At 36.0% G+C, this 25,230-nt stretch overlaps 2 protein-coding genes across 2 annotated transcripts in view; one reads left to right on the forward strand and one right to left on the reverse strand.

Moving 5' to 3' along the window:
* The window catches only part of LOC120630939 (protein lozenge-like), an 82,473-nt gene that overhangs the window by 40,851 nt on the left and 16,392 nt on the right, over nucleotides 1–25,230 (forward strand). The gene's annotated exons all lie outside the window — the stretch shown is intronic.
* LOC120630938 lies at nucleotides 51–1,713 on the reverse strand. The gene is made up of 2 exons (XM_039900302.1): nucleotides 1,529–1,713; nucleotides 51–1,422 (listed from the first exon to the last, which is right to left on the reverse strand). The coding sequence occupies exons 1-2, from the start codon at nucleotides 1,565–1,567 to the stop codon at nucleotides 85–87; spliced, it is 1,377 nt and encodes a 458-aa protein (XP_039756236.1). The 5' UTR covers nucleotides 1,568–1,713; the 3' UTR covers nucleotides 51–84.

Below are 25,230 nucleotides of genomic sequence, written 5' to 3' on the forward strand. Positions count from 1 at the left end.
ACAAATACAGTTATTTACGGGTTATATACGGGTTTTTTTTTAAAAAAACAGTTATTTGGTAATTTAATGTTTATTTATTGAACATTATTCTGAATCGCTACTTGAAAAATCAAATGATGAATTTTCGGATTCGCTGCTCTCATCAAGGTTAATTATGAATTCTGACTCCATGTCAAAATGTCTATAGTATTCTTCTTCTTTCTTTTGTACATGTCGACAAGTATTACCCCACATCCCTTCATCAATTTGACTTAAACATTCATTTATGAGTTTCATTATTTCCGTCACATTTTGGTCGACATTACGCGAAGCAATATAATTTTTTAAAATTCCCCACACATTTTCTATGGGGTTTAGTTCAGGATGATATGGTGGCAATCGAAGAACTTTTATGCCATATCGCTGAAGTATGTCATCAATCTTGTAACAGATATAGTTTTCTTTATTTTTTTTAATCAAATCATACAGTTCAATTTTTTTCATATCTTGATTAAAAGCTATATTTTTTTCTGTCAGCCATCTCTGCATTTCTATTTTTTTGGAATTCGAATTTGGGGCTCTGTCATTTTGAACGTTATGGTATGAGGCATTATCAAGCACAACCACAGAGTTAGGTGGAAGATTCGGTACTAGACGTTCTTTTAGCCACTTTTCATAGTTTTCCGCGTTCATGTTAGAATGGTAATCACCAGAAACACTATTTGCTTTGTATGTCAATAGTGCGTTAGGTACGAAACCTTGTTCTGAACCAGCATGCACAATGATAATTCTTTGTCCTTTCGACAGGTTTCTCTTTAAAGGTGGTCCATCTTTATTACCCCATCCTTTGTTTTGAACATGATTAGTTAAGATATAGCTCTCATCTGTATATACGATACACCGATTTTCTTGACGGTATCTGAGTAAATTTTTTAGGTAGGAAAATCGTAGTTTTAGGATGTCATGCCGCTCTATAATAACACGTCTGTTATCCACAGTTTTTCGCCATTTGTATCCCAACTTTAACAAAGCTGTACGCAGAGTCGAAATACTTCCATCATAGTTAAGTTTATCTTGAAATATTCTTTTCAACTTTAGCAAGGTAGGTAACTCACGATGTTCTAAATGGTAATTTTGAATAGTGGAACGTATAACATCAACGTTAAAGTTGTCTAATTCTAACTTCTTTAAACGTTTTTTACGGTCTTTATGCGGAGATTTAAACTTAGAGTCAGATTCTTTTCCTTCAGCCAATATATTAGTAACTGTTCTCTCTGATACCCCCACTGCCATTGCTGTTCTTTTCCGTACGCTATTTAAATGTTCACTTAGTTTCGATATTAAAATTGGACTTGCACTGCAAACTGGATCACTTACTAGTTCCAATATATCTCTCGCATCTATTTTCAGAAATTCGTATACCTTAGCAATGGTTTCTCGAGTCTAAAACAATAATACGTAAACGTCAACAAGGATATATTTTTTCGTATATAGAATCATAATAAATACCTATTCATTACATCTAAATTTAAAAATAAAAAATATTTACCTGACTCCTTAAACATTTTTTCCGTGAAGAACTAGACATTTTCGTAAACGACTGTACCCGTAAGAAAAAGCGATAGGAACACGTCTTGCTCGAACGACGACTGCCGCGTCACTGCCACACGAATGAAAGTTGTATATTTACAAGCGCACGCACACATAGGGCCGCGCGCACAACTGAGTTGAAGTATCTATACCTTTCTACTTATTCTACGTTTGTACCAAAAAATTAAAGTCACAATAGGGAAAACATATTTCATACATTTAAAGGTTATTATAACGCACTATCTAGTTAAATAAAGTTTATTTAAATATCACAAAAAATATTTGTACATAATTACACAATTTGGAACACTAAGAGACAGTTAGTTATCGGAAAACCAAGCTTCACTCAATAAAAAAATTTGAGATTTTTGTACAATTTAATCAATTATATCACTGGAATGAGCCTGCAGACTTTGACAATTAAAAGTGTACACTGGAAAACCTTGTAGCTCACTTCAGGGTGTCGGTTTTTTGTGACGGTGTGCGCGCACACCGTCGTAAAAATCGTAAAAATTTACTCTCATCATTTTTCCCTAACGCGCCAAAAGAATTTTAACTTGAAAAATAATAAATAAAAAATAAGGTAAATTTAAACTACAATAAAACAGTCGTATTCACCGAAGCTTAAAAAATATGAAAATCATTATTACCGGTCAAAACAGTAGTCGGGGCAATTTGATCAGTACGTGCATATTATATTCCGGTGGCGAGGCGTGGACGGGGCCATAGGAACGGTCCAATTACATGCTGATGGAACACCTTGCACGCCGATCGGGAAACATCCAGATAAACAATGGTAGTTTTAGTTCAATCATAACGACTCGATTGGTGATTGTGCTTCGATTATTTTGTGATACGAAAAAGATTTAAAGAACGGTAGTAGCCGGGCGTCCACGCTATTTACGTTTTTTTTTTACAAATCCCATAGGAATATTTGTTTTCCTAGGACAAAAAATATATTTTGTAACTCTCCTACCTTTCAACTAAGACTATAAAAAAATCAAGTTTATTAGTAACATCAAATCAATAAGGAAAGAATCTATACTTATATTATACATCCGAAATTAACTCTGATTGTTGGTATGCTACCTTTGGCAACCTCCCTGGCGCAGTGGTGTTAATAACGGTCGTCCCGGGTTCGTTACCCGCCAGTGGCAATATGGGAATTTATAATTACTGATTTTTTTTTGTGGTGGTATTATCTTATATAATGGAAGGCTTCGGTCGTACCAACCTACCGACAAAGCCGTATCCCCAAACAATAATTGAAGCACGATGTCGCGTAGAAACTATCAGTATCTACGCGACAGTACTGCGCGACGCGGATTATCGGCTTCGCTATACATTTTTTCCTATCCAGCTACTTACTATCTTAAACTTGCAAGGGTTCACTTGTAGGAAAACGTTGTCACGGCTAGTTTATATTGCATCTTAAGGAAGTGCGATTTAAAAAATAATTAAACAAACACGGATGAGTGTATTGCAATATTTAAAGAAGGTAGATTTAATATGTCGCTTCAATCCCTAATAGTTCTAGTTTAAAATACTGATCTCCGATTTACAATAGGTAATCGTATTAATTAACCGTCAGTTAGTATTTCACCGCTGCACACAGGCCTCCTCGCTCATACGAGAGTGTGATTGGATCCTGCTCTATTTAAAAAGCGAGCTCTAAAAGCTTTACAGCATCTCCAATTAGTGATGGAAAATAAAAAAAAATTATGCAAACGTCAATTAGTAAAGAAATGATGTACATTCAAATTTCATACAAAACGTAAACTAAAGCTAATCTCGTGATTCGTCTGATGCTGACAAACCCAAAGTCAATGACCTCAGGATGGCCAACGAGAGAAAATAATAACAATAACTTCAAACGCGATCTGGAGAGAAAAAACGACGCCGACACAATGTCATTATGGCAGCATAACGTCGTGTACAGAACTAGAGACCATTAGAAGTGAATAGGAGAAATATTTATTGGGATATTTTGGCCTTATTATAACAATTTTTTTTTATCTAAAAAGTGGTGTTGATTAGGGGAAATAAGACATTCTGACACTTTTTGAACACGGTTAGTACTAATTATGTTTAAGATTATGGCTTAGAGATCACTGACGTCTTGTGGCTATTACCTGAGCATACACCCTTAAAACTGTAATAAAAAAAAACTTTATATGCGAATGAAAAGTTCTCGCCTATATAACAACACAATTAGGCTTTACAAATTGTTTAAAGTTGATTATTGAGTATTCAGCTTTATTATTTTCTTAAAGAACTAAGTCATTAAAGGTGAATGAACTATAAAACAGAGACAAAATTGGCCTATTCAGAATTTAAGCTTATAAGAATTTTAAGATTGATGCTTGGGGATCACTGGAGCCTCGTGGCTATTGCCTGAGTATTCAGCATTAATATTTTCTTAAAGGACTATATCATTACAGGTGAATGTACTATAAAACAGAGACGAAATTGGCCTATTCAGAACTTAAGCTTATAAGAATTTTAAGGTTGATGCTTGGGGATCACTGGAGCCTCGTGGCTATTGCCTGAGCATTCAGCTTTAATATTTTCTTGAAGGACTATCATTACAGGTTAATTTAAATAGAACGGAGACGAAATTAGCCTATTCAGAACTTAAACTTATAAGAATTTTAAAGTTGATGCTTGGGGATCACTGGAGCCTCGTGGCTATTGCCTGAGTATTAGGCTTTATCTTTTTCTGGGAAAAAAAATTGTAGATGAGAGACAAATTCTGGCCTGTACAACAATTTGGTTTTCACAAATTGTTTAAAGTTGATGCTTGGGGATCACTGGAGCCTTGTGGCTATTGCCTGAGTATTCAGCTTTAATATTTTCTTAAAGGACTATATCATTACAGGTGAATGTACTATAAAACAGAGACAAAATTGGCCTATTCAGAATTTAAGCTTATAAGAATTTTAAAATTGATGCTTGGGGATCACTGGAGCCTCGTGGCTATTGCCTGAGTATTCAGCTTTAATATTTTCTTAAAGGACTATATCGATACAGGTGAATGTACTATAAAACAGAGACGATATTGGCCTATTCAGAATTTAAGCTTATAAGAATTTTAAGGTTGATGCTTGGGGATCACTGGAGCCTCGTGGCTATTGCCTGAGTATTCAGCTTTAATATTTTCTTAAAGGACTATATCATTACAGGTGAATGTACTATAAAACAGAGACGAAATTGGCCTGTTCAGAATTTAAGCTTATAAGAATTTTAAGGTTAATGCTTGGGGATCACTGGAGCCTCGTGGATATTGCCTAAGTGTGCAGCTTTAATATTTTATTGAAAAACCATTGTAGATGAAGGAACAATTCTGTCCTGTAAAACAATTTGGTTTTTACAAATTGTTTAAAGTTGATGCTTGGGGATCACTGGAGCCTCGTGGCTATTGACTGAGTATTCAGCTTTAATATTTTCTTAAAGAACTAAATCATTACAGGTGAATGAACTATAAAATAGAGACGAAATTGGCCTATTCAGAATTTAAGCTTATAAGAATTTTAAGGTTGATGCTTGGGGATCACTGGAGCCTCGTGGCTATTGCCTGAGTATTCAGCTTTAATATTTTCTTAAAGGACTATATCATTACAGGTGAATGTACTATAAAACAGAGATGAAATTGGGCTGTTCAGAATTTAAGCTTATAAGAATTTTAAGGTTAATGGTTTGGGATCACTGGAGCCTTGTGGATATTGCCTAAGTGTGCAGCTTTAATATTTTATTGAAAAAACATTGTAACAACACATTGTTTAAAGGTTGTTGCTTGGGGATCACTGGAGCCTTGTGGCTATTGCCTGAGTATTCAGCTTTAATTTTATTCTGGGAAAAAAAAATATAGATGAAAGATAAATTCTGACCTGTAAAACAATTTGGATTTCACGTCTTTTAATATAGTGTTCATTATTCTATTCAAGCCCCTAACTTAATAACCATATTGAAGGAGTTGTGAAATAAATGTAGTTCGCCATCTTGTTGGCGGCCATCTTAGATCGGTTTTCATCAAACATAGCTAAGAACATATCCGACTAAGTTATCTTTCCAAAAAAAAAAAACAAAAAAAAATTCGGTTCAATAGTTTTTAAGCTATGCTGCGACAGAGACACACGCACACACACATATTCACACGGATACAGACTCGTCAAACTTATAATATACTAGCTGACCCGCGCAAATTCGTCTGCACCGAATCGGTTTTTAGAGGTTTCAATATCTTAAAAAACCTAGAAACAAATTACAACGCTACCAGGTCCAGTTTTATTTCCAAACTATGTTATTCGCGGCCGGACGGCCCGCTGCATTTTGTGACTTAAAAGTCGGCATGACATCTTTAGAAAACATCGTCATATTTCAGCCAATTTACAGTAATAGGATGGTACGCATGCATTCAATCGTTGTGCCTTGCGACTTGCTAGTATCTGTGAAGAGTTATGTCCTTTATCTCCAACAATATTTATCAGATCTTCATTAAAATTACACAATACATGCTTGTTAGTATACACTTACACACTACAAAAAGAATTATTAAAATCGGTTTAAATTTAACGGAGCTATGAAGTAAATCTGATAAAAAATTTCATCCCGTTTCCCGGAGGAAACTTATTGTTTGTCGGTATAAAAAGTAGCCTATATGTTGACCCGAAATACCAGCTACCAGTATACCAAATTTTATTTAAATCCGTTCAGTAGTTTCCACGTGATGCTCGGACAGACAGGCAGACGAAAATTAAATAAAAATCTGTTTTGGGCTCAGTATCGATTATAAAGCATCCCCAATCAAAATTTTCAAAATATATTAAATGTACAGAAATCTTTTAGTTACAGTTTTATTATAAGTATAGATAACCCATCTTTTATGCTTCGGGGATTATAAATAACGCAGCCCACATAAAATGCTTTCTGTTAAAAAAAAACAATGATAGAAACTCCTTGGTCATGGTGATATTAACGTCTTGAATTTGTCTTGTATCGTAATCGTATTTACGAAAAAGAATCAATTGTTTCAAATGCAAAAGTAATTACAGAAAAGAAAACCATTAAGAAAATACACTAGCAACTATTAATTACACCACGTTTATCCGGAAGACCCATAGAGTGTAAATTATATAATTTAATTTAGAAAACGATTTCCAAAAAAGCTGATAAGTACATAATCTATCAGCGGAAAGCGATTTTTGAAAACATTCAATTCAACGTAATATTACATCGCACCTCATTTCCGGTACAGTATTTTCGATTTGATTGATCAATTTCTATGATCAATAACTCGGGTGCTATGATTGGCTACCGAGCGGCTACGTAACAAAGATCGCTACACGGCTATTTTCTTTATTTTACAATACAATACTCAGTACGAATAGATGGTCAGGTCGTTTTGTTGGAAAAAAGTCGGTGTAACCGAGCTTTGTATTACAAAACGTTGGGTTGTCGGTTGGTGGAAGCGTCGCCGGCGCGTATCTTTGCGGTCACACTTACACAAATAAAGTCAATCTTGGTGCGAGAGAGGGTCCGTGTGAAAATTTGATAACGAAACTATAGATCGATGGGGCTGCAGAAATGGAGGCAATCGCTGCGGTTTCAATCCGTGTGCTGTGATGTAGCGGCGGACACGAATTAGCCGATTGTAAGGCAACCCATTGCACGCTATATGAAGGGTTACAATGTTTGTCAAAACGTATAAAAGGGGTTGTTAGTCAATGGAATTGTGAGTGCTGTTGCCTTTATCATTCTGAGCCTATTTTTTTCTCAGAGATAGGCATGGACCTACTTTCTAAAAGGAGAGAGAGAGATTGATTGGATTCGTTTTCAGAACGTTGCAAACTAAAACGCGACCTAAAATGTCACCTATTTTAATTTTTTGGTGTTCAAATAGAATTAAACATTATCAAAAATCAGTTGTTCTATCTACTAAATAGTACTTACTAATTTTTAATTTTATCGCAAAATTTTTATTATACTTTAAAGGAAACCTTAGTGCTTTAGAGGTAACTTTGATGTATTTTATTCTGTGAAAATGTGTACCCGCTATACACACTCAGTCTTTTACCATTGAGACAAAAATATATAGTCAAAATTAACACTTTTTCTAACGCTGTAAAGAACTCCAGACATTTAATAATAATAGTAAATGTTTTTAATCTCATCTCAGCAACTAATAATAAATAATTCATGTTAAAATTAAAACGGCAGTTCTTTTTTTCTTTTTTCTTTTAAAATATGTAAAGGTTTTAGATAAGCTCAGTAAGATGCTATCATGGATCTGTTCGATAAGCGGAGCTTAAAGGGGTTAGGTTAACAATTTTTTACCTACTCTTATTACTCTACTTAACATTTTTTGTTTGTCTATGTGCGCTCTGGCTTCTACCCATACTACCATAATCAAAATGGTGGCGGATCGCTATGCCAGATAGGGAAAATCCCATTTGCGATTTTTATCCCGGGAAACCATTCCTACGGACTTAAAATATATATTTTTTTATTAGGTATCAAACCCTTTTAAAAACTGATGAATTCTTCACTTTAGAGTTATAAAAAATGACAGAAGGTAGGTGCTTTTGCATCTGTATGAAGTGTGCGCCACCGATCTTGAGGCATACATCGTCCTGGGAGCATTAAAACTATTAAAGCGTATGGTGGGCGGGGCAGTGCGGGCAACATTAACTTCTCTAGCCACAAACCACAGCTCCTGGATCCAATGGACAGGCGGGCACGCTTTATCTTCTCTGTACCACTTTTATATAATTGACCATTATCCTGAATCGAACTTTTGATGTTGCTATAACTATTCACAACGATACACAATTATGTATATTCATAAAAGACAAACCCAAGAGATATATTTATTAAAATAATAATAAGCAACACAGTCAAGCTGAAGAGCGAATGAATGAATATATACACTTTTATTGTACACCACAGAAAAAAATAATGTAAAAAAAACACACAAGTTAGAGGATGCAATCTGGTGGCCTTATCGCAGCATAGCGATCTCTTCCAAGTTCAGGCAGCCCATAGATAAATGCGCTACTATAGTAGAGGCAACCAAAGGCGTATAGGCAAAAGTTTAATTTTTTTAACTTTGGCACGAACACGCTAGGCTAAAGTAACATCATGATGCATTAGATAGACTTAGAATGAATAATTAAAAAAAAAGTAAAAGTTATTTTAATTTTGCGTTCCTTATTACAACTACTTTCGCCAAAGGTTGTTTGGGAGAGATAGCTTTAACGATAAGACCGCCTTTGCACGCGTAAGTTAATTTTTTTTTTTAATTTTATCTATTGCGTATCTTTTTGTATTTCGTTTTTGTGTGTGCAATAAAGACTTTAATAATAATAGTAAACAAGTTCGTATCTACATACCAAACATTAAATAACTATTTTGCTATTTTAGTAATGATAACAATTAATCGTAAAATATAAATTATGGTTTCATACCTCCTTCAGCACTTCCAAACAATAAAACAATTTGCATAATCGCCTCCTTATGTGATTAAATGGAACCTTTTTTTGCTCTTATAATGAGCTCAGTGATTCGGTGCGGAAATATTGACATTCTTGCACATTTTTAGTTATTATTATTTATGTAGGAATTTGGAACGTTACCTTTTAGGGTTCACCAGTTAACATGGAGCCCATTGAGTTTCTCCATGTCCATCTGTCTATATGTCTGTCTGTCCGCGGTTTAGCTCAGTTTTCTCTTAGTAATAGAAATCTGTAATTTGGCATGCGTATATACCTACATATGAATCACACTAACACTGATACTGATATAACATAAAACGTAAACGTAAAAAAAAGCAAGGATAACTTGTTAGAACGAGCTAAACTCTATAACTAGGTGTCGGATTTAAATTGTGCCTTTTGTATCTGATAGCTTACTTTAGGACGGCTACATCCTATTTAACAGCTCGTTCCGACTCTTGATATAACAACAGCAAATTTTTGTTAGTGACACACATGACTTTAAAACGTAAATGTAAAATAAGCAAGCATAACTTGTTAGAACGCGCTAAACTCTGTAACTAGGTGTCGGCTTTAAATTGTGCCTTTTATATCTGATAGCTTTCTTTAGGAAGGCTACATCCTATTTAATATCTCGCTCCGACTCTTGCGCAAACAAAGCGGTGGGTAGTTGTACGGTAAAAAAATACTTGACATAAATTGTACGTACACGGTTGTGGGGATACTTATAAGGGGGAAAGAAAAGCCCACCAAATTTTATACGCTGTAACACAGTACCTGCGCGAAATCCGTCTGCCGAGGTAATTATTCATGATAATTTAGCTTATTTTGCCTTTCCCCTCACTCGTTACAATCGGACACTATTTTCCGCCGCCATCTTCCCGCGTTCGCAATAAATTCGTAAACGCGCGGTCAAATGAGCCGACCGCAAAACTACGGGAGATAAGCCTTCTTCTGGATACAAACTTTCTATATGCTCCCACAGTTAAGTACTTTTCCGACTTATTTTTTGTTGACATGTTTTGTATACACCAACTGTAGGCATCTAACTGATTAAAAAATAGTATGTAACTACCTACTCTGGGATATACCTAGCCCATTGGATTGTTCGCGGTTTTTAAATGTGTGCACTAAAGTGGCACGTCCCCTTTCAGAATGAGAAGGATTTAGGCCGTAGTATCACGCTAGCGGATTAGTATACTTCACACGCCTTTGAGAACTTTATGGAGAACTCTCAGACATGCAGGTTTCCTCACGATGTTCTATATAATAATTGCTGGATCTAGGGTCGTATAATAGTCCTGGAAACAGCACGTATTATGAGGAGGTTCCTCACTCTAGAACGCTGATTGCTCGGGTACTCGAAAGGAAAAGGAAAAAAGACTTTTTTTATAATTTTTTAATAGTGCATTCTGTGCATTCTAATTGCTTAGCGGGAATTTTACTAGTTGCTTATAGGATCTGTAAAGGAGCACGTAAACTCTTAGGAGTTGATATACGCCATAGTAAGCGATTTTAGGATCCTAATGTACTACAAACCTTATACAACGCCTATTTACGTAGTAAGTTAGAATAAAATTCGGCAGTTTGGAGCCCACTTAATGAAAATTACACATTTGCTATTGCAAAAGTCCAACGCAAATTTGCGTGGAATTTTCAGACAGGGCACGGGTCTCCTCTCACAATAAGATGGGGTTATGACCAATCAAAATCATCGTTATCATCATAAGCTGTCTAGCTTGTCCCACAGTTGGGCACAGGCTTCCTGTATAGTAGAAGGGAGAAATGAAAAACTTCACCCACCACGATGCTTCAACACGGAATAGGTACCAGGCGAACATAGCTTGTTAAATACATTGCCCTTCCGTAGTCGGCAAAAAGCGATTACGGATTATTTTTTTGCAAAAATCTACCAACAGAAGTGTACACGTAGTCAATAATTGAATGTATTGAGTACGTACCTCAAATTGTACCAAACAATATGAAAACGATTATGGCAGCCTCTCACTCTAACACAAAGGGATGGAAAGAGAAAAGAGTTTACACGGTGCTATCCGATATGGTTTTTCCTTCGAAGGATTGTACGTGATTCGGTGTGTTTTTTTCGTCGGTGGAATTATTTGTAAGGTTTCGTTATGTGTCGCTCATTACGGTACACGCTCGTATCCTGCCACGACCGCAAGTGCGTGGCCCGGCGAGCTTTAGACCTGACCTTGAGGTATGGAGCCCTGCTTAACATTATACACTTCATACGTGAAAATTATTGAATGCAATCATGGATGGGCTACTTTTTATAACGCTCGCAAAGAAGTGTGTTATTTATATAAGAATCCCAATCCCCATCGCAGTAGTCGGGCAAAAATAGGCTGAGGATGTTTGTTGTTTTTTTAATTTTAATTTAATTTTAATTTTAATTCCATTTTATTTTTAAACATTTAAATCTTATTAATTAGTAAAATTCTATGTTAAGAGAATGGGACAACTTTCAGGCATGCAGCCTGCAGGTTTACTCGCGGTGTTTTCCTTCACCGTTAAAGCAAGTAATATTTTAATGAAATTAAAAACGCACATAACTCCGAAAAGTTGGAGATAAATAAATATAGAAATATAATACGACAATATACACATCGCCATGCAGCACTAAAGCAAGCGTAGCTTGTGTTATGGGTACTTATGAATATTTTTATGAATACTTATAAAATACACATAAACACCCGGACACTGAAAAATATTCACGTCCAAATTTACATTTTCCAATTGCGGGAATCGAACCCACGGCCTTGGACTCAGAAAGCAGGGCAATTTCGTGCCGGGTACAAACTTAGTGCACTGAAAGGCAGGTCGGGCTAACTACTATGCTGTTTTAGACGTACATATTTTGGTAACAGATAAACCGACACACAAAATAGCCTGCATATACGGTGAGACATAGCTAACGTAGTCGGGTAAAAAGTCACTCGATGCTTAGTCCTAAATAGTTGCGCTTGCGTCCTCCGAAGCGACACTAATTTGATTATCCTTTTGAAAGAGCATGGGCGCTGGTTCGAGCAGAAATGTTGATGAGTAGCTTGTTCGTGGTGTACAGTGACATACGAGTACATTTTCTACCGGTATTTCGCAAATCTAGTTACATGTTTCAAATTTTTCAAATAAATAATACATAAATAAATATACTAAAACAATACACACATTGCCATCTAGCCCCAAAGTAAGCGTAGCTTGTGTTATGGGTACTAAGATGCCTGATGAATATTTTTTTTGTATAATATACATAAATACTTATAATATACATATAAACACCCAGACACTGAAAAACATTCATGCTCATCACACAAACATTTTCCAGTAGTGGGAATCGAACCGACGGCCTTGGACTCAGAAAGCAGGGTCGCTGCCCGCTGCGCCAATCGGCCGTCAAATAGTTTACAGTTGTAGCTTTATACTCAAGTTAATACTAAGTTGTCATCAGACATCATCATCATATCAACCCATTACCGGCCAACTGCAGGGCACGGGTGTCCAACACATGAGAAGGGTTAAGGCCGTAGTCAACCATATTTTTTATTTATTTATTTATACACTTTATTTGTAAACTACAAATAGTAAAAAAAAAACAATAGACACAACAAAAATAAACTTAAAAAGTAGGATACAAAGGGCGGCCTTATCGCTTAGTAGCGATCTCTTCCAGGCAACCTTAGGATTAGGAAAACCGAATTGGTGGGGTGTATTATTATTATATACATACTTACGAACAATTACACACTAATACTTATCAAGATTACACACATAAAATATTAATAATAATAAATATAAAAAATAATAAACTAATATATACTAAAACATACTTAAATATGAGTAAGAGTTAATCTCTGTCGTCTTTATTGTTCAAGATAATGGGCTTTAACAGCATTTTTGAATATGTCTAGTGACCTTGACTGTCGTATGCTTATTGGGAGTGCATTCCACAGTTCAGTAGCGTGAACAATGAATGAATGCTTATAAAACTTAGTTTTATGAAACGGCATGCTCAAAGTCAGCGTACGACAAGAAAATTAAATTTCTCCTTTAGGTAAGAGGGAGTTTTAGGGTTAAATAACACACAGTACAGAAGCGACAGAACATGCAGATCCCGGCGACGACGAATAGGGAGCCACTTAAGCTTTAGTCTAAATTCAGATACATGATCATATTTGCGTAAGCCAAATATGAACCGAATAGCGAGATTTACTGGCCCAGTGCGGATTGGTAGACTCTACACGCCTTTGAGCACATAATATAGAACTCTCAGGTTGCAGTTTATTTACGTTGGTTGTGAAATTTTAATAGCACTAGCTGACCCGTGCAACTTCGTCTGCACCAAATCGGTTATTACCGGTAAACACGAATAAAATGACATTTTCTAAAAATGAATCCTAGCTAGATCGATTTATCGCCCCCGAAACCCGCTGTATACTAAATTTCATGAAAATCGTTGGATCCGATTCCGAGATTCCAATTATATATATACAAGAATTGCTCGTTTAAAGATATAAGATAAACAACGCTGCTCTCTGAGTCCAAGGCTGTGGGTTCCCGCAACTGAACTGAACTGGTATGTGTGATGTGCATAATTTTTTCTGGGTTCGGGTGTTTACCTGTATTTTATAAGTATTTATGTATATTATTCATAAAAATTTTCATCAGTCATCTTAGTACCCGTAACACAAGCTTCGCTTACTTTGGGGCTAGATAGCGATGTGTGTATTGTCGTAATATATTTATTTATTTATATATCTCTAACTTTTCGGAGTTATGTGCGTTTTTAATTTCATTAATTGGCGCAGTGGGCAGCGACCCTGCTTTCTGAATGTGTGCATTGTCATAGAACACAAAAAAAATCTTACTCCAGACATTGGAAATTTCTTTATAGAAAACCCTCACACATTTACTTGTAAACCCTAACCCTAATGGAACTCCGAAACTCATGATTCGTTTCGTCGAACTTGCTACTACATGTACAGCAGTTAATTCTACTCGTAGTATAGAGTGTATATCGAACAGAGTAATCAGTACGGTAGGTAGGTATGTGCGGGAGATGTGATAGGTAACGCTAGCCCGCGGATCGCGTGTTCAAAGTATAGTGTTACGCGCGGCCGGCTGTATCAACGATCGTCAATCGGCCGGATCCATTCCCTGTAACAATACCTCCGGTACACCCACTAAAACAGCGGGTGCATACGAGGCAGCGGTTTACTTCATAACCGCAAGCGATTACTAAACTACTACTTAATATTATAATGATTCTATCGTGTAACCTTGTGCTATTAAAAAAAACTGTATTCGTCAGTCTGTAATGTACAACTGCTGGTTAGCTATTCTTTTTTATAGTATTAAGGTTTTAAGAGGGAATAGCTTGAAACTGCCCCAATAAGTGGGAATTTAAAAGTTTTAATGTTTTGGTACAAATCTGATATATGATATATCAGATTCTTATTTTCGTTTTGAGACCCTAAAATAAATCAGGTAAAAGTTTTTATACGAAAATAGTTCTTAAATTTGAACTATTCTTGAGAAACACGATACTGGTATCTCACGTTGGTCTCCCAGCACAGCCCAGCCAATCGTGATTTAGTTATTTTGTTAATTAGAAATGGCAAATACTTTACCTATGTTTCCGCAACAGGTGTGGAATTTTGTTTCAGAAAAATAGCTCTACTTTTTCTTATTTCATACTTTTCTTTGTTTAAGAGAATAGTCTGCGATCAGTTTGGTAGTTATTATTCATTACTTTTGGAGACTGTTTTTGGCTTTTGATATTTATTAATTTTCGACTATTAATATTAAACGACTGAATTATAGCTATATTAATAGCTAAATATGGTGTATTATAGCTATATTAATAGCTAAAGATGTATATTAATAAATATCAAAAGCCATAGATGTTTAGGAAATAAAAGAAAAGAAAAAAATTGCCTCTATTTGTTTATAATATCTTATAATTTTCAACTTAAGTCCAAATTTACAAATTAAATATTAATTAATTTAGAGTAGCAAATTAAATGTAACCAATGTTGTTATGGAACAATCTCCCATCTTATGTGTTTCCTCAAAAATACAATCTAGGGTTATTCAAGGGGCGGATAAACAAATTCCTTAAAAACCGGCAACGCATCGGTGACTCCTCTGGTGCTGCAGATTTTTATGGGCGGCGGTGATCACTTAACATCAGGTGACCCACTTGCTCGTTGCTATTATTATAAAAAATAAAATAAAATAAACTGAAAAAATATACATCTCGGATACACGGACATCCTGCCACCCAGGCCTTCGTGAAAATCCACTCAACAAGACTCACTCGCGTAGCAAAAGACGCGCAATTAATGGCCTAACATAATCTTAACAACTTACATTACAGTGGACGTGTCTTAGCAGTCCGGTGCACTGAACCGGACAATATCACCGTTTGCGCTTTGTGTAACAACTTATGTATTTCTATCATTAATTGTAGACATCTATCAATCGCAGCAAATTAATTTAAGGCGACACTCGACAGATTTACCTGCACCCAATATGTCGACACATTCCTACCTTAACCACAGGTCCGCGCCGAACTAAGGCGGTCTAAAACAAACTCACACATATTTGATTCGATTTTGGTAGCGAAAACTAGGCAAGCATTATTAAGCTTTATTAAGTACAATCTCTGGAATTTTCTGTAAGGAATTTATACACGGATTGCGCTGAGTGCTAAAGAATAACTTTATGTTATGATTCCTTCATTATTATTTATAAAAAAACCATTGCCACCGCCCGTGCCGGAGTTTCTCTTGTTTTCCTCCGTAGAGTGTGTATAAGGACAGTTGCAGCTAAGACCAATTTTATGAGTATAGAAATTTAACGAGATCGACGTTGCGTGTTCCTCTGTATTCTCATTCAAAGTTGAGCCGATCCAGTTATTTTAAAGCATGACATTCTTAAGAAAGATAAGAACTAGATTTCTCTTACTACTATTTTTTTTAGTCTTTACTCTTTGCGCGATTTTTTTATTGCCCTGTGCAGAGGGCACAGGGCAACAAAAAAAGCGCGATTCTTTATTGTTTGTTTAAAAAAAAAAAATTACTTTGGTCATTAAAGACGGTCAGATTTTTAAAACAATGTCGTCACTAGACATTGATTTCATGATATTTTTATATATTGCTCTGTAGGCATTATGGAGTCAGGAAATAGAGGTATACTTTGGTATGGAGAAAACCCCATATACTATCTTTACATATACTAGAAAAGCCGTAGCTGCCGTAGCTGCAATTTTACGTAGCTAATTTTCTGGATGATTTGTACTTTCTGTTGATTCACTTTCTAGGTTCTATTTTTCAGGTAGTTTTATTCGCGGAGCCGTAGCATAGTCGCGTGTGAAGTTATATAAGGTCTCTGTGCGACAGAGTTGTCGTTTGTTTGCGACGTTCCGTTTTAGGAAGCGTCCACATTAATAAGTCCTTTGCGGATAGTTAAAAAATGTTTGTGCTAGAAAGGTAAAGTACTAAACACTAAGATTTGATAGTGCATTTAAAACTAACTTGTAAGGTCTGCTTGAATGTTTGGGTTACACACAAAAGCACTTCTTATTACGTTTTTAATTGTTATTTGCGTAATATTACGATGTAAACGACTTGCGAAAAACTACTACTTTTAATGGGAAATACATAAAATTAAGTCCGACCGACTCGCATTTGAACATCGTGGTGGGTGCATATTTTAAAACAGTCTCGCCTATAAGAGTCGAGGCCTATGCCCAACAGTGGGACGTTAATGGGCTGCGGATGTTGAAATAAAAACATCTAACAATTTTTCTGCTACATTTTTTTAGAACCGAAATTTCTGTGTGCCTACTTAAATCGGTGCAGCCGTTTATACCGTTTATACCGTATATGATATAAACGGTATAAACGGCATCATCATGATCATTTCAACCAATTGACGTCAACTGCCTGATATTGGTATTTTGTAGGCAGTTTCACATTACACGGTCCTGGACCGCAGCGGCTCCCAGCGACTCGCCTAATGTCATCCGTCCACCTCATTGGGGCCGAACCAACGCTGCGTTTTCGGGTGCGGGGTCGCCATCTCAGCTTAAGACCCCAACGTCCATCGGTTCTGCAAGCTATGTGCCCTGCCCACTGCCACTTCAGCTTCGCGACTCGCTGAGCTTCGTCGTTAAATCTAGTTCTTCGACGGATCTCCTCATTTCTGATTTCATCACGTAAAGACACTCCTAGCATAGCTCTCTCCATCGCCCGCTGAGTGACTCTGAGCCTTGAGGCCCATAGTTACAAAATGTCTAGTTACGGAATCATAGATTAGATGAACGTACAAGAATTCCTCACTTGTTTGCAGAACCCTCAAAATAAAGAATCGTGGGTTTCGCGAAACAATTTTATAAGTAGGGCATACGAAAAAAGTCCAAGAAGCCTAAAGAGAACGATAGTTGTAAAAAAATATTTTGAGTTACCATTTTCTTCTGATATAATTTTGTACTCCACTTAAAGTTTAAGGTATTGTTGTCTTTAGTCAATCGCACACTGCCGGAAACCCCGCAAAAGTCACACTAGGCTTTAACGCAACAGATTTTTCACGCGCTATATATGGTTTACTGTTGTACGTTGAGAGCTTTGATGGGAAAATTTAAATGGCAAGTTGTACAAAATACAAATGAAAATAATCATAGACTAGATGTCTATTGACTATCGACTCGACTTGGAGATCTTCTTCCTCGACTGTTACTCGACCTGTTAGTTAGCGGGAACCTTCCGTTGGACCATTGTAGTCGCTGGGTCACTCCAGCTAGCCAATCCCACTCCAGACGCTTAGCAGACCCAGATCTCCGAGCGCTTTAGGGAGTGATACTGAGTATCCAAGCTTTGCTGCGCGTTGTTTTTCTCACTGTTCCAGTACCATAGTTAGGCCAACTCCAAAAATACATAGGCCATCCACAATTCTTCAGCGAATTTGATACGGAAACACCTTTTCTGCTAGCGTCATACACATCACAAGTAGTAGAAGAGCTTTTTATGATAAATATCGTCCAGCTAAGTAATAGCGCTGTACCTATTTCTAACGCCAAGCAGTATTGCTGTGTTCCGGTTGGAAGAGCTTAGTTGCGGTGTTATTATAGGCATATTCGGATTAACACCTGAGCCTCAGGTTAACGGACACGGTAGGACGTTTCGTTCACAGTTTCCTTCCATGCTCTGCGAAGTTTTTCTCTGTTTACAGACGATGCTTGTCTACTTACTATCAGGAAGCTCCTATGCTTGGTCCGTCAATAATTACTATTAAAAAATTAAGTACGTGAAAAATGCGTTACGTTTTGTCCCCTACTTCTATTTTTGCAACTCTTGCGGGCACGGTGGCAATCTGCGAACAGCTTTAAGTTCAAGCCCTTTAAAACAAAGCCGAAGCTCCGCCGCGCCGTCAAGCGCAGGATGTATCGAATTACACCGAGTTACGATGTAAATGATCAGTTACAAAAACTTAACAAAACAACCAGCAAGATCCGAGGGGTGAGAATATTCTTATGGGAGTTTCATGTGATTTATAAAGCTTCAGGGAAGTATGCGAGGTTGATGACATCGCGTCTTTTATTCGTTTTATACAGTATCAGTATCGGTGTAACTGCTCTTATAAGATCTTAACTGGTTCATCAACCTTATAAGTGCAATAAAAGTTGACCTCAGAGGAAATTTTGAAATTAATAATTTCTGAATTTCCTCTATTCTGGTCTGTTGGGGTTCTTAGGCCGTGGCTAGATACTACAATACCGACAAAGTCATGCTGCTAAGCGTTTTTGCTTACCGGTACGATAACGCGTAGAAACCGATTATAGTACCAATTTCGATAGGAATACCGGTTTTTTTTTTTTATTTCACTTACAAGTTAGTTCTTGATTGCAATTTCACATGCTGGTAAGTGACAATGCAGTTTAAGATGGTAACAGGACAACCTGTTAGGGGTGTTATATTAAACCTATACCCCTAATCGGTTTAATATAACTGCTCTAACTTATTCTGAGCGGTGACCCGTGCTTAGTAGTGGGTCGATAATGGATTGACGATGATGAATGTTTTCGTCTTTAACATAAGATAGCGGAAAACCAAAGGTATTTGACGGCCAATTAGCGCAGTGGGCAGCGACCCTGCTTTCTGAGCCAAGGCCGTGGGTTCGATTCCCACAACTGGACAATGTTTGTGATGAACATGAATGTTTTTCAGTGTCTGGGTATTTATCTATATATTATAAGTATTTATGTATATTATTCATATAATTATTCATTAGTCATCTTAGTACCCATAACACAAGCTATGCTTACTTTGGGGCTCGATGGCGATGTGTGTATTGTCGTAGTATATATATACAGTACACGTGGGTGAAGCCACGGGCATATCTAGTAGGTAAATATATAAACTCTTAGTGGTTCACCACAGACCTGGCGCTGTAAACATTATTTCTAGCTTTTAACCTTTTTCTTCTATTTTATATTAGTAGTATTAGTATATAGTATTCGTGAAGGATACAGCTTCTTAAATGAAGCCATTTTTTAGTGTAAGATTGCAGTCAGTTTGTCGAGCGATCGAGCGATCTCGGCCAGCTTGTCATCGGAATAAACTACAACATTAATACTGTCTATTTAGATGCAAGAATGACTAATCTCTATGCTAAGGAATAACGACTGAGTAAATTCAGAGCAAGGACATTGGCCTAAAATGGAAGTCGTGAATCAAAGCAGTCACTTTTTTCTGCGGCCTGATTTACTAATCTGTAATTTATTTGTGGAAACTTTTATACTTTTTAAAGGACCTCAAAAAAGGTAAAGGTTTTTCTGTTTGGTGCATTTGATTAAGAAGGAAATACTTTCGAACAAATTATAAAATTCCGTGTACCATAAGTTTACTTATATGGTGCAAAACAAGCGTGAAATAATGGGTGGGAGCTGTAAACTAAAATATTTTTTAACTTGTTAGAGAAATGCGTATAAAAAATCCAGACAACCTATCATGGCTTTGTAAACGGCATTGACTTCCTTTTTATCTTTATGAAAACGTGAATTACAGAAGCCTAACATCAATTTTAAAAAACTGAAAGTATCAACAATCGCGACACAATCTTACATCCTTATAAAAAAATTGATAAAGTGTAGGTAAAAACAGAGAATTACAAAATTTCACTTACTATAAATACAATGACACGTAGCAATATAGAATAATAGGCAATATTATGTGCAACGTACCGTACCTATGTTATACACAGGTGTCGATAATGGTGATACACCGCATGAAATGTGTGTAACAAGAAGGCCGTGATCAAAGGAAGCTAATTACGCTGCCCTAATCAATGCCCTTGATTGCTTCATGTATTTGCGATCGAAGCGTTCGGGCGCGACGCGTCGCGGCGCCTATTGTTGGTCGTGCTTTGGTGAATATTATGACTGGCTTAACTGCATCCATACTAATCACGCTAATATTATAAAGGCGAAAGTTTGTATGTAAAGTACTTAGATTTTTAACCCCCGACGCAAAAATGACGGGGTGATTTAATTTTGTGAGTGTATGTTTGTGTCGTTTGTGTTTGTGTGTGTGTGTGTTTATTACTATTATTATATACTATTATTTATTTTATAACGCTTGTTTTTTTTTTGTATTTTGAAATTGTATGATTTCAAAATATAACACAAGCGAATAATCGCTTGATATATTAACTGAAGTATTTCGGTTTCCATTTAGATTTTGTATGAATATATACATAGAAAAAAATATATACATACTAAGATTATGGACCAAAAAGATTTTACTGAATTTTGAATGGTGAAGGACTATATCTGGATCACTAACATTCACCACATAAAATTAAAACTGAAATCATTCGCGTGAATTTCGGGCGGTGCATTCTAGAACCGATGCCTACTGAATTTGCTGAAATTTATTTTTTTATGGCAGTGCTTGATACGGTATGACAAATGATACGGTGATTCGGTTCGGACCAATTTTCCTAGAAAACAAAAACACCAGCAACGAAGTTGGTCTTGTAAAAATATTTAACTAAAGCTTTTGAGTGGTTAAGTCAATTAATTTCAACTAATGTGTAAGTAGTTTTAGTTAGATTATTATTATAAATTAAGTAATTTTTCATAAGATACACCAGAATTAGGTAAGAATTAAATGTCATCAATAACCTAGGCATCGGCCTAATCGAATGCCTAATGATAACTATTGGTGAACGGTTGATGTATGGCTAGGAAACTCCTTAGATTAGGCGTTACTTATTTAGGCATTGCCTTGTTCCTCGTGAGCGAAAACGGGCATCTCTATTGACTTCATTCATATCAGTTTGGGTAACCTTATCGGATTTACTATTAAATTTCCGATACAAAAAAGTATTAAGTTGAAATAAAAACATTATGAAAATTATTCTTAATTTTCTATACTCCGCGAAAAGCAGGAGCTTTGGTGTAGTTTATAATTTCTTCAATCCTTGTACTCCATACTAAACAGATCTTTGGCAATGTACCCTCTACGCACGTTTCGCTCCGAAACCGGAGCATCCTTAGGAGATGTTGACTTTACATTATTCATTGTAAAGTTAACATCTCGGTTTCGGTTTCGGAGTTCTATGTAATATAACATGGAATTCAAAGTAACGCCTGCTTCTATCCAAGGAAATAAAAATCAAAATGACTTGGCCTCAAAATGAGAACTAAGATTTTCACAACCTTGCTTGTATTTGCGATGGAAGAAATACGGCGGTGCTACGCTTAATTACTTTGGTGAGTAGCTTCACATTCGACCTTGGGTTTAGCACCAACCACCCATGAAAAATTATTTATGTGGTGATTACTGTGAAAATTCTAATCGATTTGCGTAATTTATTTAAACAATGAAGATCATTAACGGCCTGCCTAGTTCTAATAGGTGCCTACAATACGTTAAATTCTTGGAATGATGCGGTTTTTCTTGGATTTTTTTTATTTAGTTTATCCTCTAAATAATTTATCACATATGCATTTAAGTACTTAATTCAAATCATTTGGTAAAAAAAAAATTATATCACTCACTGTACCTTGTCACATAGACCCTGTGTGGTTTGAGACGAGGTGAGTTACCTAGTTGTCGTCAGTTGTTTTGCTCTAAGTTGATCAATAAAAAAAGTGTGTGCGTGTAACCTTTACGCGCGATTGAAGTAAAACTTTTATTATTATTTATTGATGAAAGAGTAAAATGTGCCTGGGACTCTGCCATTGCATTTAATATTTACTATTTCATTTTATATTCAATTTAAAATTGAATGATATCACTTTCACATTTTATAAATATTTTCATTTGTAAATAGAATAATTGAGAGTAGAAAATTTAAGTTTAAATCAGCACATGTCAATGTAACTTTGTCATTGAATATTATAGAATGTCGTGATCGTCAAATTTTTTTTAATAATTTATCTATTACAAAAGTTACAAATAAACTAGTATATTAAGAGATTTTCAAAAAACATTGCAATTTAATATTTTTTTTTAAACTGTTGAATTCAATTTGCTATTCACAATTGATCCGTTTGAAAACATTGTAAATGTATAATCCTCCTAAATCCTAATTGATTATGATATTTGCCACTAGCTGGCGTATAAGTCAAGAAGCGTGGAGTATCTGACATATACTTACGACCAATCCAAATTATTATTTTTCAATAGCGGAAACTACATAGACGTCTGACCTAAGCGTTACTTCCGTCAGAAAGTAATCTGAATTACTCCCTAGTAGCGCCTAAAGAAGTTCTACTTCAAAATCACGTTTATAATGATTGCAATGCCTTAGTATTTATTATGTTTGCATTTTGTATGCCATCTTAGGGTTGTGCAATAAAGAGATAATAAATAAAAAATAGTAGAAATAAAAATTATTCATCAAACTTATTTTTGACAGGGGAAATATTTAAAAAGTTGCAATTTGCTGCTAACCGATCCATACATATCTAATTGAACTTACATCCGGGTAAAAGCATTTAGGCTGCATCCCTGCCACCTACAATTATATTAAAGTTTTAGTCTGATGTAGTAACGTATGTCTGAAAATAATATTTGAAGTTTGGAAATATAAAGAAAGTAGTAATAGTAGTAGTAATATTAAAAGTTCAAATCCGAATCTGTCTTACAGGTAGTATAATACTCTAAAGTAATATTAAAAGTGAGTCTAAGTTAGTAGAAGGCAGTGGCGTGCACTTCATACATGCATAAAAATTCAAAATTCAAAATTCATTTATTTCAATTAGGCTTAATATAAGCACTTTTGAAACGTCAAGTATGCATGTTTGTGTGACTCTACCACCGGTTCGGAAAGCAGATTCTACCGAGAAGAGCCGGCAAGAAACTCAGAAGTTGCTCTTTTCCAACATCAACATTTACAATCATTTTGCTATCTTGCGGGAGATGAGAGCGAGGCTGGCTGCTTCCATTCTACCTTGTCATTGAGGAATTCATCAAATGTATAGTAACCTCGCTGTACTAGATGCGTTTTTACACATTTTTTAAATGTATGCATTGGTAGGTCAAGAATTTCCTTAGGAATCATGTTGTAAAAGCGTATACTCAACCCCACAAAGGAGTTCTGCACCTTTCGCAGACGATATGCAGATATCACTAATTTATGACCGTTTCTGGTAAGTCGATTGTTAATTTCAGCTTTTGATTTATAAAGAGTAATATTTTGCCTCACAAAGACTATATTATTATAAATGTATTGCGAAGCTACTGTAAGAATACCTATTTCTTTAAATTTTTCACGAAGCGATTCGCGTGATCCAAGTTTATATATTATAATAAAAGTACTGTCTACCCTAACATTGATATATAACTCGTATAGGATAGAATTTGTGCCGTTTTATGCAAAATTCTTGGTTAATGCATACACTGGTAAGAAACCCAGTGCGCGCCACTGGTAAAAGGTAGTCATGTCTCAATTGATATATAAAATTCAAGCCTGCTCTTGTAGAAGCTTGTTATGTCAAAGATAATACTAAACTTCGTATTTCAAATAGTACAGCACCTACTATATCTGCAACAACAGGAATATAATGTCTAAACTCCAGTTGTGGTAGGAGTCGCGACAAACGATTTGAACAACAATAATTTAAATCCGAAATTATTTATTATTCGAAATCGCTTTAACCGTTGTTTTCGTTCGTGCAATTTCGTTAAACAGCTCCGTGCGATGTTTTGACAGTTCCACGCGCTGAGGGTGTTAATGTGACATTACCGAAAGGGGGTGAGGTGGGGGGCGCCAGTGGGACGGGGGTGGCGGTAATTATCCCACGTCAACGGCAGGCCTAGGCGCCCTGTCCGTGCCTATGACTGTATGTTAACAGCTAGCCGCCTTCATAACTACCGGGCTATAACTTAAGTAATTATCGGCTAAGATAAAAGATTAGTGGGAAAAAATTGAAAGTGTGCGAAGAAAATCGTGCAGTATACTCCGGCACATTAGTGTGCTGTCGATGTAAAGTGGAAGGCTCTGGGTTGGGTCAATGTTGATTTTTAATTTATATACTATTGCTTTTGCTGCAATCACACCTGACTTGATGTGATGATGTGGCTTAAGATGCTATAGCTGAAGTAATTATCGGCTAAGATAAATGATCAGTGGAAAAAAATTGATAATATGCGAATAAAATCGTGCAATACTCCGGCACAGCGGTGCGTGCGACAGATATTAAGTGGAAGGCTCTGGGTTCGACTAATGGTTGGGTCAATTTAGATTTTTAATGTATATACTTTTGCTCCTCCATCTTCCATCCATCCTCCTCGAAGATGGAGGAGGCCTTTACCCGCACCCAACTAACTTTAATGCATGTTTATTATTTAGATTTTTATTTTTTTCCCCATTTTATTATTTTATTGATTTTTTTGTAATTCGATGTTTAATATTGTTTCTTAGGATTAAATGGCGTATTTATTTATTTATTTTATTTATATACTTTTGCTAAAATTACACCTGACTTAGTGAAGATGTGGCCTAAGATAAAGCAGGCTCTTGATTGGAACCATGGTTTAACCTTTTGACTACCCTTCTGGTACAGCGCTGAACTTTGTGCTTTTAAGCGAGAAGTCCCGGGTTCAATGCCTAGCTGGAGCAATTTAGGAACTTATAATTT

This window comes from Pararge aegeria, chromosome 17 (genome assembly GCF_905163445.1).
Source record: "Pararge aegeria chromosome 17, ilParAegt1.1, whole genome shotgun sequence".
Lineage (NCBI taxonomy): Eukaryota > Metazoa > Arthropoda > Insecta > Lepidoptera > Nymphalidae > Pararge > Pararge aegeria.

What these genes read in the sequence shown, in the direction of transcription:
- LOC120630938 (XM_039900302.1), bottom strand. Translation starts at nt 1,567, where the DNA reads ATGTCTAGTTCTTCACGGAAAAAATGTTTAAGGAGTCAG. An exon ending in AAAAATGTTTAAGGAGTCAG is followed by an intron (nt 1,423 to 1,528) that starts GTAAATATTTTT and finishes TTATTGTTTTAG; the next exon opens with ACTCGAGAAACCATTGCTAA.